The 19081-nt window shown below is 34.0% G+C and overlaps 1 protein-coding gene across 1 annotated transcript in view; it reads right to left on the reverse strand.

The window, feature by feature from the left end:
• The window catches only part of LOC149782000 (kinesin-like protein unc-104), a 196319-nt gene that overhangs the window by 79583 nt on the left and 97655 nt on the right, over positions 1-19081 (reverse strand). The window contains exons 22-25 of the mRNA XM_089933404.1: positions 14228-14296; positions 12826-12998; positions 819-956; positions 294-412 (exon numbers count right to left, since the gene is read on the reverse strand). Coding sequence (XP_089789530.1) covers positions 294-412; positions 819-956; positions 12826-12998; positions 14228-14296 — 499 coding nt within the window. The remainder of the gene's footprint in view (positions 1-293; positions 413-818; positions 957-12825; positions 12999-14227; positions 14297-19081) is intronic.

Here is a 19081-nt window from a genome sequence, read left to right on the forward strand (position 1 = left end):
GCTGTCTTGCTTACAAGAAAATAAGATCGGCAGATGGACAGCAAAAAACCAAAATATCTCCCACTTGTTGTGGGTAGGGTGGGGAATGTAATTAAAACTGGGCCATCTCTCTAAAAAATGTTAATCCAAATGCCTAAAAAATACTGTTACTTTCTGAAAAGTGACTGCTATTTAAACTAAAATGGGCTTAATGATCAAAATATTTGAATGTGCCTCTCAAAGGTGAACAAAGCACAGAAAAAATAACTAATATGTTAGAGTTTATTCCTTCAGACAGAGCCTGATTACTGTACCTGTTATAGCCTGCACTGCCACCCTGAGATAACCTTTGACCTCTCCCTTGTCACTCACTATGTTTACCCGATGGACAAGTGGCACTGGGTAGTACAGGTTACTTAGGTATACAAAGGATCTGAAATTTGTACAAGCTTTTAAAGTTATGATTTAAAGTTAAGCTAAATATCTCTAAAGTTCTGCAAGATTAATGACAAAATACTTGTCAAGGAATTTTAACTTGTCTTTGTGATATGCTTAATAGAAAATCCTACACAATAATTATTTTCCTACACAGACCATGACAACATACTTGATTAGTAAAAATGCAAGAATACGTTTAAAATATTTATTTTATTCACTCCTTATTGTATTGTGGTGGGTGGGGGTGACAAACATTCTATATTTTTTATTGGTGACTGTCAGTAAGATGAATATTTAATAGACTGGAAACTTCTGTCATATGTAAGATAATCCAAAAAAGTAAACAACATAGACATGTCCATTATTAAAAAACATGGGATAAGTTAGTACAAATGACTCACCTGCCAGCAAGTCTAAACCAAGGGAACCTGTCATAAAATGGGTCTCCCCCAGTCATGGAGTCAATGGCTGGTTCAGGTGAGGTCGGGGACATCTCTGCCTCGTTGTGATACATCTCTCTCATCAGCTCTAGTCTTTGTCTGAAAATAATCAAGAATCAGGTCTGAAGATGGTGTCAATATAAATCTCATAGCCCTGGCATTTTCAAAGACTTTAAAAATTTCAGTTAAAATGTCAAAATATTTACCCACTGAATATGAATAGTTGTTTCTGCAATGATAACACTTGACCAAAATGTGCAGTAACATAAATTAATGCTTCTATTTCTATTTAAGAGAAACATTTATCAAGTGAAACTTATTTAGGAAATATACTGGGGTGAATATAAAAGAGGAAAGGTATGATTACATCCATATATATCTAAATAAATTTAGTTACATACATACTCCTTATAGAATACTTATAAAATTTGAAGTTTTCATATCAAGAATCATTTGTGACACATAAAAAAATAATTCAAATAACAATGTACATTCAGACACAAAATGAAAGACAACCTTTTAGGCAAAACACAAACTAAATACAATAGCTGTTTTTACATGACAAAGATGCTTTTTCATTTCATTTTTTGTATAAAATTAATAAATATCAGATACATTTTATGTATAAATAGACAAAACTGCATTTTTGCACTGTACTGAGTCAGTGGAAGGATTTGATATTATGGCATAGGGTCAAGGTCAGGCCAAGACTTATTCATAAACCATAGCAAATTAGTTCTTCCCCTCAAATGAGAACAAAATACGAAACCTGGGTCATATTTATTACATACCCCCCACTTTTATGCTTTCAAATTATTTTTAGCTTTACTGTATTAATCAAATTCAAAAAGAATTAGGATTTATGAAGGTTTGATTCAGTGCATCTAAAAATATATGTGTTGACATCAATGAAGACAACTAAGTAGTTTGAATCTGGGTGTGTGATACAGAACCATGGACTGAACAGCTGTTATCAAATGCCAGATTAAGCATGTAAGATTAAATTGGAGTGTAATAAAAAGTTTGAACAATAAAGCCTTGATATGGCAAATTAACGTAAGCAAACAAAAGTAAATTATTTCAATTAATTAACAATTGAAGTCAGTTTAGCTAATCATGGAAGCTGTAAAACAAAAATAGAAGGCAAATAAATGTGTGTCTTGAGAAATAAAGAATTCATGTGACAATCCAAATCTAGTTACATAATTAAAAGAATTCATGTGATAATCCAAATCTAGTTACATGATTACAAGAATTCATGTGATAATCCAACTCTAGTTACCTAATTAAAAGAATTCATGTGATAATCCAACTCTAGTTACATGATTAAAAGAATTCATGTGACAATCCAACTCTAGTTACATAATTAAAAGAATTCATGTGATAATCCAACTCTAGTTACATGATTAAAATAATTCATGTGACAATCCAACTCTAGTTACATGATTAAAAGAATTCATGTGACAATCCAACTCCAGTTACATGATTAAAAGAATTCATGTGACAATCCAACTCTAGTTACATAATTAAAAGAATTCATGTGATAATCCAACTCTAGTTACATGATTAAAAGAATTCATGTGACAATCCAACTCTAGTTACATGATTAAAAGAATTCATGTGACAATCCAACTCTAGTTACATGATTAAAAGAATTCATGTGATAATCCAACTCTAGCTACATGATTAAAAGAAACCAAATTTGCCCTTTGTCAACCATCACAATCTCAATGGCTCCATGCTATGAAGTGATTCTGAGAAATAGTCACTCTGGTGCCTGTTACTTTGCATAAAATGTACAGAAAGAGCACCTTTTCTTTCCTCCAGTCCATTTAATACTTTTATAATCTAATTAAGTATCAACTCTTGTCCTTTCTTTATTACAAGATCATAGTAATTTCATACTGCTGATAAACTTTTGCACCAGTTTTATTCATGTCAGCATTTATCTTTACATTTTTGACAATCCTGTCATAACACATAAAGCAAGAAGCAGGAAGTGAAATGTCATGCACCTTTCACCTGTAATAAGAATGTAAATGTACCTCAGTAACCACAAGCTGTTTTGTGACAGTAACTTATTTTTAGGCCAAGTTGTATAATAAGTTTGATGAATCATACTAAGAAAATTTTCATAAAGTTTAATGAATATTACTTACATTTTTATACTACCTAGCTCAAGGGTTTAGTAAAATGGGTTTAGTGATTCGTTCTAAACTTTTATCGTACTATAAACGCTTCTCCCTATTTTCCCACCCCTTTGCCATATCCTGGCAGAAAGATGTCACTTTGCCCAAAAATATGGTTCCAGCATACACTCATATACAACTCAAAGAGTTTTTAGAACAGTGGGACATCAAGAAGATTTTTCAATCTGCTGACTTTAGCAATAAGGTGCAATTAAATACCATGAGGGTAAAACAGAATATTAATTTTAAACCACTTTAAACTGTTGAAATGAGGTTTGAAAACAGGGTATGACACCCATGTCAACGAAGAAAGGAATGTATGACCATCAAGTTTTGAATTAATCCAAGCTTGCAAGTGAATCTGATTTTCGCATATCATCTAACATGTCATTCTTTATTTTAAACAAATTAAAATCCTGTTTCTTCACCCCCCATAATTAACTTCAATAAAATATTTGTAACATACAGCAACACTGCAAGAAGAAGCCAGTTTTTATGCATCTAGTACCATCACCATCTTCGTGACACTTGAACTGAAACAAGACTTCTACTACAAAGAGTCGAAATTAACAAATCTAAAAGCCACAACATTGAAGACCATATGACAAATACAGTTGTGCATAATCAATATAACCTAAGTTTACAATGAAATTATTATTGAAGAGTTTATGGTTAATAGTCAAGACATTACATTATACCATATATGAGATGTCATTATCCTTATTGCATGTGAAAATGACAATTTTTTCACAGTAATATGCACACCACCAAGGCATTTTTGCAATCCAAATAAGTCATCTATTAAATGTATTCACCTATGTAAATTGTGGAATCAAATATGACAGTGTTGAGCATATCTGTCACATCATAGTGCATTGGCCTATTAGTCTACACAGAGGCAGATCTGTCACAGCATAGTGCATTGGCCTATCAGTCTATACAGAGGCTGATCTGTCACTGCATAGTGCATTGGCCTATCAGTCAACACAGGGACAGATCTGTCATCCCATAATGCACTAGCCTATCAGTCTACAGAGGCAGATCTGTCACTGCATAGTGCACTGGCCTATCAGTCTACACAGAGGCAGATCTGTCACTGCATAGTACACTGGCCTATCAGTCAACACAGGGACAGATCTGTCATCCCACAATGCATTGGCCTATCAGTCTACACAGTGGCAGATCTGTTACTGCATAGATAGTGCATTGACCTAACAATCAGCACTGGGATAGATCTGTCAACCAATAATGACTGGCCTATCAGTCTACACAGAAGCAGATCTGTCACTGCATAGTGCACTGACCTAACAGTCTACATGTAGGCAGATCTGACACTGAACAGTGCATTGGCCAAACAACCTACACTGTGGGCAGATCTAACATCCAATAGTGCACTGGCCTATCAGTCTACACAGAGGCAGATCTGTCACTACATAGTGCATTAGGCTCTCAGTCTACACAGGGGCAAATCTGTTAACACACAGTACATTGGTGTATCAGTCTACACAGGGACAGATCTGTCAACACACAGTGCACTGGTTTACTAGTCTACACAGGGACAGATCTGTCAACACAAAGTAAATTGGTCTATCAGTCTACACAGAGGCAGATCTGTCATTGCATAGTGCATAGGCCTATCAGTCTATACAGGGGCAGATCTATCATCCCATAGTGCACTAGCCTGTCAGTCTACATAGAAGCAAATCTGCTACTTCATACTGTATTGGCCTATCAGTATACACAGAGGCAGATCTGTCATTACATAGTGCATTAGTCTATTGGTTTACACACTGGCAGATCTGTGGTTGCACAATGCATTGGATTATCAATCAACAATGGTTATTGAAGTCATTTGACAGAAAATTTAAAGTTATTTCCAACTGAAATTTCTGTTGATAAATAAGCAAAGACTATACTGAAAGAAAACTAAATTCATTTAGACAAATAAATTGCTGAAAATAAAAACTGATTCATGAAAAAGACACATAAGAATTCACAGAGAAAAACTACTGCTCACGGAAACTCATGATTAAGCATTTATACTGCATGCAGTGAATAATCACATCAAGTTCAACAGTGAACACACCTAGATGGAATCAGGTTCTTGAAATTAAAATAATTTTGGTTTCCACAGCCAGTGAGGCAGTGAAAGAAATCTTGTTTGGCCTCTGGTGTGTCCGGTGATAAATCTTCATTGTATATCTCTCGCATGAGTTCCAACCGTTGTCTAAAATAGGAAACCAGTCAAGCATGTGAAACATACCTCCAACACAAAAGAGTCAAACTATCTGAATGATAAAGTCTGATTGAAAAGTACTTTAGGTGATATTTCAGAAATGTATGTACTTGCTTATAAATCCAGTCTAACTGCAAATTGCATAGAGAATATCTACCAGTGCAAAATGCACTGGCAGATCTGGGTCATAGATGTTTGTTATAAGTAATCAGTACAACAAAAAAAAAAAAACAACACAGACTTTGACCTGCCAGCATATTATGTGATGGCAGAGCAGGGTCTATGTTGTTTGCAGTTGAACTTGACCTGTATGCAAGTATATATGGTTGCTTGATGTCAAGTATGCATGCATGATAGATGGTGCTATGTTACAAGCTTGTTAGCAAATGTTAGGCTATTCATTTAGCATGGTAAGTATTGGGCAAGAAAACACCAGGTAGACTTCAGCATCAACAGAGTCTACACTTAGCAATCATTCAAATCTGTGACTGAAAGCAAAATGCATAAAAACTGACAAAAATGATTCGATAAAGAAACCATGAAATGTCAGAACAACGAAGTCTGCAGCTGATACTTAAAACATCTGCTTACTTCATCATGAAAATATTTACAGATTTTTATTAATTACAAATAACATACTACATCTTAACGACCGTCAGAGGATTAAATACAGTGATCATGCATGTCTTACTTTCATCAAAAGTTACGATTTTGGTAGACAAAGTTGGAACTCATACGGGTTTGAGTATACTGGAAGTTCTTCAATTTTTTTTGACATTTGAAACTTTTAAAATGTCATTACTTTCTTGTTACGAAACTCTGTTGAGGAAATGGTGACATCGCTTATTTCAACTTATTTCAATTTAGCTTGTCCATGTTACTTTTCACGAACTTCAAAAAATCATGTAAACCCTGATCATTTTCAGTACAAAAATTTAATTATATCTCTTGAAAATAACAATAATAAATAACAAATATATCATATTTCTGGCAAGTAATTCTACTTTCTTTTCAATAAACACATATGAAGTCCTACATGACAATGAACTAAGACAATAATATAGACAAGTATAAATTAAGGATTGTTGGTACACATACTGGAATTGTAAGTAATTTTAGTATTTTCTGCATCCTGCCAATTGTTGCATGTCTACAACAGTGTTCCAGCTACCACAAAATAATTAGATACTATGCCTGATCCTGAAAAGTTAAAAAGCATCCTTTCCCTTTTCCAGGACACTGTGTCCTGTTGTTAAGGCACCTAGTTCCTTTTATCTGCCCAAACCCAATACATTGTTAGAGATGTTACCAGGATTTTATCAAAAGGGGCAAGAACCACCCCCCTACTCCCAGTCACTAAAATAATGGGGACTTGTAAAAGAAAAAAAGGTGGGGGGGGGGCCTGCTATAGTTCAATTTCAATATTTACCTAACACTTAAATATCCAATTTTTTCTTCCTATTCCACTCTGTTTAGAGCTCTATTGAAATAAAAATCCCAAGATGTCTCCTCTATTTATATAAGCAATAATCTGTTGATTTCTCAGTATAATCTGTTTCTTATCTGTGTATAAATATTGTTCTGAGCTGAGAACCCCCTTTCCCAGTCAGCTGTCAGAAGGTACATATGGACAACTGGAACGGTTCTAGATGGCTGTTATGAACAATTTTCCACATCTCACTGATACTGTCTCTTAGATATCTCTATTCCAAAACAAGATTTTTGATTAACAAGACCTCTGCTACATTTCACTTTCTTGAATCAGAGTTTACTATGATTTCTTATCGGTTTGATAATGCTGTATTAGGGTAATAAGTCCATCGCTGTCATAGGGTTATAAGTCCATCGCTGTCATAGGGTTAATTAGTCCATCACTGTCACAGTCTGCTTGTTCAGACTAAGGTATTTGGATAAAATAAAAATCCTTACTGTTCTAATTCATGTTTAGATTCTTTTTCACTTTTTTCTTAACAGTTAAATAAAAATTGCCTATTGCACAGAGTGAATTTTTAAATGTGTGACCTAAAACTAAGTTGCTGGGAGTTTTCATGCATCACTGTTCTCCAAAAGTACAAATTCATTTTTAAAAAATCCCAATTCCTATACTTGTGTGCAGCATCTCTACATTGTGTGCAATGTGCAGCAGTGTCATTGTCCTGTTAAAATTCACATATCACCAGAACACTGAAATTGTAGATTCATTCAAGAGTCTGTTTTATCATCCCCTAATATTTACAGTCAATCCAGACACAGCTTTATTGTCCTCTAATATTTAATCAGTCCAAACACAGCTTTCATCATCTTCTAATATTTACAGTCAGTCCAAACATAGCTTTATCATCCTGAAATATTTATGTCTGACCAAACACAGCTTTTTAAAAGTTATGGGAAGGTGAACTATACCAATAATGAATTAATGGTTTGTACAATAGGTGTTGACTCCACACAATGTCACCCTCCATGTATGACTACATGACATGGGTTTGCAGCACATGGCAATGTATTGATTTGACCAATGATAAATCAACCAGCAGAGCAGCAATTTATTGATCAGTATGTTTAAAACTACAATTAGCAGTTGTTATTCAATGAAACATGTTGGATTTGACAAGGAGAACCCAGAATGAATAAAACTGGTGATTGGACATTTCCTTTTATGCACAGATAAAATACCATATATACGCACTTATATGTTGGATCCAACTGCATCCTTCATAGATGCAGATCTGCCATTGCATCAAGTGTTGGCAGATCTAGGTCTATGCAGTTTTTTAGCAGTAATCAGTAGAACAATCAACTTTATGCAACAGCAGTCATCAGTAGAACAATCAACCTTATGCAACAGTAGTAATCAGTAGAACAATCAATCTTATGCAACAGTAGTAATCAGTAGAACTTATCAACCTTATGCAACAACAGTAATCAGTAGAACAATCAACCTTATGCAACAGAAGTAATCAGTAGAACAATCAACCTTATGCAACAGTAGTAATCAGTAGAACTTATCAACCTTATGCAACAACAGTAATCAGCAGAACAATCAACTTTATGCAACAGCAGTAATCAGTAGAACAATCAACCTTATGCAACAGGAGTAATCAGTAGAACAATCAACCTTATGCAACAGGAGTAATCAGTAGAACAATCAACCTTATGCAACAGGAGTAATCAGTAGAACAATCAACCTTATGCAACAGTAGCAATCAGTAGAACAATCAACTTTATGCAACAGCAGCAATTAGTAGAACTTATCAACCTTATGCAACAGAAGTAATCAGTAGAATAAGTAGAACAATCAACCTTATGCAACAGGAGTAATCAGTAGAACTTATTAACCTTATGCAACAGAAGAAATCAGTAGAACAATCAACCTTATGCAACAGAAGTAATCAGTAGAACAATCAACCTTATGCAACAGCAGTCATCAGTAGAACAATCAACCTTATGCAACAGCAGCAATTAGTAGAACTTCTCAACCTTATGCAACAGAAATAATCAGTAGAATAAGTAGAACAATCAACCTTATGCAACAGGAGTAATCAGTAGAACTTATTAACCTTATGCAACAGAAGAAATCAGTAGAACAATCAACCTTATGCAACAGAAGTAATCAGCAGAACAATCAACCTTATGCAACAGCAGTCATCAGTAGAACAATCAACCTTATGCAACAGGAGTAATCAGTAGAACTTATCAACCTTATGCAACAGAAGTAATCAGTAGAACAATCAACCTTACGCAACAGAAGTAATCAGTAGAACAATCAACCTTATGCAACAGCAGATCAAGATCTATGCTGTTTGCAGTTGAACACAACTTATAAGCAAGTGCATACAGCAACTCATAAAACAAATGTTATAGAATCACATCCATGCATAGATCTGTGATATAAATTTGTACAAGCTGTGAAAAGACATACTACCATCTAAATTAGGCAATTTCTTTGAATAGTTCTGTACAAATTTATTATCAAAAAAAGAACACAACATTTTAATAAAGTTTTTATTCATTATCTAACAGCACACTATTGGTGTGGCAAGACATTCATCTTGATGCATGATTAATTATAAGACTTTTTATATTTGTTTTTCAATGATGAAATGTTACTAACGATATTTTTACCTAAAAATGGGGTTCTGTCTTTATCATGAATAGTTTATTGTTAGCTTTATTGTTTATTGTTAGCTTAACTCAACATTTTTACAGTGCAAAAAAGTATTTCTATTATGGAATTCCATGTGAATTGAAAAGGGAGGTAACTTAAGTTACAATAATTGTGATACATTTTTTTGTAAACAAAAGTTTTGTTTTGTATTAAAGAAAAGTTATTTCCATTTTGCTAAATACAAGATATCTTTATTCAAGAAAAAATAATTTTAAATGAGATTATTAAATATTTTTTCACAGAAACCTTTAGTAAAACATCCCTTTCATGAATAAGGAAGTTGTTGTTGTTGTAGGGTTTAATGTTATTTTTCAGCACAAGATAGACTATACATGGCGTCCAGTATCAACGGTGGAGGAAAAACCTGGAAAAACCCCAGAAAGAACCACTGACCCACAAAAACCTACTGGCAAGCTTTCTCACATACCCACATTGGCCAAGCCTGAGACTCGAACCCATGCAGACAGGTGAGATGGAAGTGATCCGTAACAGTGAACAGTTTAGTGAATAAGGAAGAATTAGTGAAATATGAATTTACAATGTCATACCTAATTTTTGGGCCTTAAAGCATTAACATCTCATTTCAAAAACCAAAAGAAAAACCAGAATTTTTAAAATCTATGTACCATGCTATAATAGGAAATTAACAGAAACTAAATGATTCTGTGCTGGTTCATGCACTAAATTTACTCTTTTAAACAGTATCAACATGCACAAAGTGTCTTTTGATGCAGATGGTGCCCTGCCCTCTTTTCAATACTAGCTGGAACACTGTACAATATTGCATCTATTCTTTAAAAATATAACAATATCAAATGCACGCAAGAAATATTACTATCATGTCTCTAACTTAATATTTATTTTGAAAGTTTTCATTGGGTAGGCATAGGCTCGAAATAACAACCTATCAGACTGCAACTCAAATATGTATTGAAATCAATGTATCTGTGCCATTCTATTTTATTCAAATTAGAGTTTTCAAACAAAATCATTTTTCCCTTCTTGCTGATCTGATAACTGAATCTCTCCATTATGAAACTTGAACCAAAGGACAGAGCTCAAATCAAGTCAACAAATCCAATCAACAGATCCAATTAATATGATCCCAACTTTGCCTATCAAAATAATGATCAAACATGGGTCTTTCACCTTATTTCATCAATTTTACTAAATATACACACTAATTATTATTTTAAATTCTGATTTTGATATACAGTGAACCTGTTTACAATCAGCCTCTCAACATGTTACATAAAACAGATTTTATTTTCTCGCAAACAGAATTTCCCTAATTATGAAGAATACCTGTATAGGGAAAAGATAATTAAATATACAAAGAAAACTGTTTTAGGTTCAATTAAATATTCTATTACATAAGGAGAATTGAAAAAAAATACCTTCAAACCAAGGTTATCATAAACTGGGTTCACTGTAGTACATGCTTTTTCTCCACTGAATGAGTATTTGTTTCAGGATTTCTAAAGTCAGACCTGCCAACCCAAACATGCCTTCTCTGTAAGGAACTTGATTTTTTTCTGTAAGTCAGACCAGACTTCAGTAAGGTGTAACAAAATATTATGTACTGCTGTTGTGAAGCTGGCATTTAAAAGTCCAGAATTGCAACTCAGGACTTATGCAGTGATGGTAAGCATTATATTCAACTAAAACGTGTGTCAAGTTTTCCTGGACCTTAATTACCTCCAGCACAGTTTCAATGTAGTTCCAAAACCCTATGGAGTTCAAAGGTTTCTTGCTATCTCTCAACTTAATGTAATCCTTAAACAAATATTTAATTTCATGTGGGCCAGGTTGATGGCAATCCTTTATCATGCATGAGACAAACTCAAATCAATGCATGATGTCCACAAAATAAAACTGTTACTCTTCCTGTACAATTCAAATTTTTAAGAGGTTTACTGTCCCTTTCATCCTGAAAATATATTGCTTGTTGGATGCCATTTTGATAAAATAAGCAAGAGCTTGGTCATGCAGATATTTGGCACTAAACATGTTATGTATATTTGATTTAATTTATATTTGATTTTATTTGTTTGTTTATGAGTTTTTACAAAAAATTCCCATTACATACTACTGTAATGTACTTTATTTACTGGATTTGAAATTGTCCAGAAATTCACTTCAGTTCTGTTTGATCTGTTTTTTTTTATATAAACAACTAATAATAAAAACATTGTATCTAGTTTCTGACCTTGATTCAGAACCAGTGATAGTTTTAGTAAACAACTTTTTTTTTTTAAAATTTAAAATTCTTTCTCAGATTAAGAATTATTATGTTAAGTCAAGGTCATACCTGGATGATACAATATTTATAATGTAACAAACTTCCATTTCTAGAAGGTTGACCCCCATCGGGAATCTGTTTTGCATTTTAGTTAGACGTATTACTGATGTATTGAGAAAGAATAGTCAGTCATGCCTCAACACTTGAGACATCAAGTTGTTTATGTTGTGTCCAGTTTGTGTCCAGATTGAATTAACAAATTATTTTATTTTCTTCAAATTATTTTGAATTCAAGTGATTGTTTTCCCTGGAAATACTAGTGCTCTAAATTAATTCTTGGACGATGTCATTTATTGAAATTTATACAGAATTCAAAAACTGGAATAATATTTTCTGTGATTCAACAAGAGACTGTTAACAGTGCAGCACTTCGCAGTTCATAACAGATGTCATAGTCTTCCATTTTGGATTTCACTTGGATTTGAACTCAGTTTCATTCAGGACTTTTTTTTACTAGACCTCCTATTTTTTAATTCTTGGATTTTTTTTGGATTTGATTCAAAAACCATAATTTCTTTTTTCTCATTTTTCACATGAAATTCTAGGGAAATAAATTATTTGTTAAATTTTACAAAGCTTGTTGTCTTCACTCTTTTCTGTTACTTTTTGTAAGAGCCTAGACTCATAACACAAAATACATGCAGTTTAAAGTGTCTGAGGTACTCCTGTAAAGTCAGTCTTGTTCCCTGACCAACTCTACTGAATCTGATATGAAATCCAGATCTGAATCAACATGGACAAGCAAGAATCTGGATTTTACTGCAAACAATCATATTTCCATAATTTGTGTTTTTTTCCCCATAAGTCTGTACTTTAAGGGTCATTTCCATAAGACTTAAGGCAAAATCATAAGGGTTGGCAGGTCTAAAAAGTTTGCAAAACTCTCTTGCCTTACCTGTAACAGGAAAAAATATGATTGTGTAGCTGCATGGGCCAGTACTTAGATCCAAACCATCTTGAGTCACTCTACCCTTGAATTATCTCAGTCGATGCTTTCAGCTGACTTGTGCTTCATACTGATAATTAACCTCTACATAACAGTATACAAATGTCAAAAATTAACACAAGAATCTTACTTAAGTTTTTCTAGGCTCCAGTAATGAGTGGCACCATTTTTGGTATCCTGTACTTCAACAGCAACAACAGTTTTTGGAAAAGGTCTGTTCTCATCCCTGTCCTCTGAAGGAAGGAGCTCTGGGGGAAGTGGGGAGTACAAGGTATCTGTCAGCAACACAAACTGGAACTGAACCTAATGAAAAAATATGAATATTTTCTATTTTGTTTTAAAATATATTTGATCTGCCAACATGTACCATGGTAATAGAGCAAGATCCAATATTGTCTTTTAACTGCCATATGTACTCACATACAAGTCGGATTCAACTGTAAACTGCACAGACCCAGACCTGCTGTTGCATAATGAGCCAGTAGATCTGGATATATGCAGTTTGTTAGGAGTAACATAAACCGCAAACTTATAAGCAATTAAAATGGGTATATCACTTTAAACATACATAGTAAAACCATATAAATAAAATATGTTCAGATAAAGTGAATTTCAAATAAGAAGGTTTTACTGAAATCTACATGTTCATGAAATGTAAAGTTCAAATAAAACAGATGAAGGAATGAGTACTGGATAAATGCAGTGCTACTGTACATACAGATGAAGGAATGAGTACTGGATAAATGCAGTGCTACTGTACATACAGATGACGGAATGAGTACTGGATAAATGCAGTGATAATGTACATACAGATGAAGGAATGAGTACTGGATAAATGCAGTGATAATGTACATACAAATGAAGGAATGAGTACTGGATAAATGCAGTGCTACTGTACATACAGATGAAGGAATGAGTACTGGATAAATGCAGTGCTACTGTACATACAGATGAAGGAATGAGTACTGGATAAATGCAGTGCTACTGTACATACAGATGACAAACAGACTGAGATGTAAAATAATGTTTGAATGAGATGCAATCCAGATGATCCCATAAATATGAAGTAAAATGGGAGCCATATCTTTATCAAATTTCAACTGACATAAAATGATGAAAATTGGACTTGATCATAGGTATTATTTACATTAATTAATTTGTTTCAAATCGTTAAATTCTTTTAAGGTTAATGAGCAAAAACAAAGTTTACAATGGCTGTAATGTGACAGGGCAGACAGGTAAAGGTAAAAATATAATACTAAGGCATATAAACCGATACCAAATCTTTCTTATTTCACTGGGAAAGAATAAAGTACAGTACTTTCATTTTTCTAAAACATGAGACTTCTTTACATACAACTAAAAGATTTAGAACTTTTTTATTCATTGTTAAAAAGCACATTACATGGATGAAAATAAATTTAGTTATATTATGTGACCTTCCACTTAAGAAATTTAAGCTTTGAACAGTATTTGCATTTATAAAGATCAGGTCCGTAACTATGAACACTGCTCTATCTTGATTGTATTACCTTCTTGCTCAATTCCACACTTATAGCATTGGCTTCTTTCAGGAATATGGCATTTCCCCAAAGATCATCCTGTCAATAAAAAGAGTATGTTAAAACAATTTCAATTCATTTATTACATTTTCCCCTAATCTGCCTCCAATGACTAGTCAATACAAATACTGCCTACGAATAATACTCTAATGAATACTGACCATGAATAATTCTATACTGAATATTGCACATGAAAGTGCTATAACACTGCCCATGAATAGAGCTAAGATGAATATTGCACATGAATAGTGCTATGGTGAATATTGCCCATGAAATGAGCCATGATGAATACTACACATGAATTGTGTCATGACGAATATTGCCAATGACTTGTGGCATGGTGAATTTTGCCCATGATAAGGACCATGATGAATACTGCCCATGAATTGTATCATGAAGAATATTGCCCATGAATTGTGTCATGATGAATACTGCCAATGAATTGTGTCATGGTAAATATTGCCCATATTAAGGGCCATGATGAATATTTCCCATGATGAGGACCATGATGAATATTTCCCATGATGAGGGCCATGATGAATATTTCCCATGATGAGGGCCATGATGAATATTGCCCATATTGAGGGCCATGATGAATATTTCCCATGATGAGGGCCATGATGGATATTTCCTATGATGGGGGCAATGATGAATATTGCCCATATTGAGGGCCATGATGAATATTACCCATGATGAGGGCCATGATGAATATTGCCCATCATGAGGGCCATGATGAATATTTCCCATGATAAGGGCCATGATGAATATTTCCAATGATGAGGGCCATGATGAATATTGCCCATATTGAGGGCCATGATGAATATTTCCCATGATGAGGGCCATGATGGCTATTTCCTATGATGAGGGCAATGATGAATATTGCCCATATTGAGGGCCATGATGAATATTACCCATGATGAGGGCTATGATGAATATTGCCCATCATGAGGGCCATGATGAATATTTCCCATGATGAATATTGTCCATATTGAGGGCTATGATGGATATTTCCCATGATGAGGGCCATGATGGATATTTCCTATGATGAGGGCAATGATGAATATTGCCCATATTGAGGGCCATGATGAATATTACCCATGATGAGGGCCATGATGAATATTGCCCATCATGAGGGCCATGATGAATATTTCCCATGATGAATATTATCCATATTGAGGGCTATGATGGATATTTCCCATGATGAGGGCCATGATGGATATTTCCCATGATGAGGGCCATGATGAATATTGCCCATATTGAGGGCCATGATGAATATTTCCCATGATGAGGGCCATGATGGATATTGCCCATATTGAGGGCCATGATGAATATTGCCCATATTGAAGGCCATGATGGATATTTCCCATGATGAGAGCCATGATGGATATTGCCCATATTGAGGGCCATGATGAATATTGCCCATATTGAGGGCCATGATGAATATTTCCCATGATGAGGGCCATGATGGATATTGCCCATATTGAGGGCCATGATGAATATTGCCCATATTGAGGGCCATGATATTTCCCATGATGAATATTTCCCATGATGAGGGCCATGATGAATATTTCCCATATTGAGGGCCATGATGGATATTTCCCATGATGAGGGCCACAATGGATATTTCTCATGATGAGGGCCATAATGAATATTGCCCATATTGAGAGCCATGATGGATATTGCCCATATTGAGGGCCATGATGAATATTTCTCATATCGAGGGCCATGATGAATATTTCCCATGATGAATATTTCCCATGATGAGGGCCATGATGAATATTTCCCATATTGAGGGCCATGATGGATATTTCCCATGATGAGGGCCATAATGGATATTGCTCATATTGAAGGCCATGATAAATATTTCCCATGAATAGTGTCATGATGATTACTGCATGACTTTCAAAACATTTAATAAAATAATCCAATGGATGTCCGCTTTCGCGAAATCAACACTTCCTATGCAGTTGATAATGATGACATGACTCTTACGTCAAGTTGTCATCAATATGATGTCACTTGTTACCCTTATATATATATATATATATATATATATATATATATATATATATATATATATATATATATTGTAATAACTTTGGGAAAGACTGGATTTAAATTGACGTATTTGTAACTTCTGAGCTTTATTAAATAATAAAAATGAATAATGCTTATACAATTTTAGTGACTGCAAAAATGATTTTGCGAAAGAAAATGATGAAGTCAATGAAAAATATAAGAGATCTTAGGAAATATTAAGAGTTTACAACATGCTGTAAACTGACCACACAGGCTTTCTGTTGTGGAAATTCAATAAATGTGATCTCAGTAACTGTGCCATAGTGGAAAAGTCACTCACCAGCAAATACCATATTTTCCATCCTATAGGTTATTACTTTTTGACCTGGAAATCCGGGCTTCATTTTGTAATCATCCAATATAAGGATTATGTCATTGAAATTGTGCTAAACACCAGTAATACTGTGATATTATGATAAGCAATCAACAAAATCAACAACAGGTCAAATAGTGGTACCAAGTTTTGTCCAACTACTATAACAGTAAATTGATATCAACTAATATGACTGCTTTTATACAGAATTTGTATCATTATTTTGTATGCATTTGGATGACATGTGCTTGTATTGATTTCTCTAACATGAAATAAAAGAAACAAAGAGTTCACAATTTGAGGGGGTGCATAGTACTTCTGATCTACAGTTCATAGTATATTCTACTTATGCCAAGCATATCATATGTTCCTAAAACACACACACACACACACAAATTAATGTAGTTTGCTTTAATCATCTTTTCTTAAAAACCATACTTCATTTTTCCTATCACATTTTAGCCATATGTCCACTGATACTTGGTTTACCACCAGTATTTTATTTGATGCACTCAAACGATTACCAGTACATCATTTTCATTGATGTAACTGATCTTTATAAAGTAATGTAATCTATATTAAAGACCTGAATTTTCATGAAGATTGATAAAATATTGTAGAATAAGCACATAATTATCATATATTCACATTACTGTCTCATATTCACTAAGGAATGATCAAAGGTTACAATTCAGAATAGAGACAGACTACTCAAGGATCATCAAAGATCCATTTCTTAGTTGTGTGTTTCAGCTTAAAGTAAAATGTAACGTCAACACATGACCCGTATCCATTCGTAACAAGCTGTTGTTTCAGTGTCTCTGTTTGATTATAATTAATGAATTAGTCTCTAGTTTTCAAAAGCAATCCAAACCAGTTATTGGCTTTGGGTAGTAGGCAATCCCATTACCTATATTCTCTATCATTAATTTACATCAATCACCTGTTTTAGGATCTCATGTGGAGTGAGAACCACAAGAAAGGATGACCCCACTCTCTTCTCTGGACGTAAATAATACATGTTAGTTGAGGGCACTGCTTGTGTACATTCTGCTATAGTATTTCAGAGATATATTAAAGAATATTTAAAGAAAGTATTTTAGTTATTCTTTTTGTGTGACTTTAAACTCTTTTTCTGTCTCTATCATTAATTTTCTTTTCGTTTCTCATTTCCCTATTATTTTTATTTCATATGGAGTCTATGCTCTTCAAACTGTGCAAATCTGATTAATTTTTGTTATATCCATTCAGTTACTTGGACATAATAACCTTTACTTGGGAATAGATTTTCAACCAAGAGTAGTATAAGAAAATGCACACCAACCTAAACATTTTTTTAGCTTTTTGGGATCTCTTGAAACCTTATGCTATGCAAAAATATCCATTTTTAAAAAAAGTTAAATGTTTCAACATTTCATAAACATCATCCCAAATGTTGATTCAGCCATTCCTATGTCTCTATGATGCAGCCATACATATGTCTCTAACACTGATGATGATGAGACAGAACAGCCATACCTGTCTCTAACACTGATGATGATGAGACAGAACAGCCATACCTATGTCTCTAACACTCATGCAGGTTCAACAGAACAGCCACAACTATTTCTCAAAACCTCATGCAACTGAGACACAATCTGATCTTTCCACTGGTGGAACCACAGTGGCTCTGTAACCAGTGTTCCAGACTTGTGACTGAATCAGTGTGGGTTTGAATCCTATCATTAAGTCATCCCAGGTCAACTATTGCATGTCATTGGACAAGGCACTTTACTCCAAATGCCCCCACAATATATAACTTACTTACGCTGCAGTGCCATAAAAGACCAAACAAAACCAAATTAAATCTGATTTTTCTATTAATCTTGGTTACAGATAGTGAAATTTCATCAAGGCAAGAAACATTATGTTCCATATTGACAACCAAATGGTTCTGTAATCTCAACAGAGAAGGAAATTTAAAGATTTAGCATTTACAACTCATTCCATATCTATTACATGTACAATTACCATATATACTCATTTACAAGTCTAATCAAACTATCAACTACAGAGACCCAACTCTGCCATTGCATAATGCTCCAGCTGATCTGGGATTATGTAGTTTGTTAGGAGTAATCAGCAGAAGAAATAAAACTGATCCTTATCTGCTGGCGCATTACATGTCAGCAAATCAGGGTCTATGTTGTTGGCAATTGGATTCAACTTATGAGTGAGCATATATGGTAAATATCATGATACTTAATATCTCCTTCCAACATTAGAGCCCACAAAAGGTTTCATCATGTTCTTGAAAGATAATCAATTTCAAATTTTCAGCATGAATAATGAGAAAAAACTGGCAATATTTTAATGAGAAAAAAATGCATAAATGAATATGGTGTTATTGCTGTTGTTGTTGTTGTTGTTGTAGGGTTTAACGCCATTTTTCA

Source organism: Sinohyriopsis cumingii, chromosome 15 (genome assembly GCF_028554795.1).
Source record: "Sinohyriopsis cumingii isolate HCF-2022 chromosome 15, ASM2855479v2, whole genome shotgun sequence".
In the NCBI taxonomy this organism is placed as follows: Eukaryota; Metazoa; Mollusca; class Bivalvia; order Unionida; family Unionidae; genus Sinohyriopsis; species Sinohyriopsis cumingii.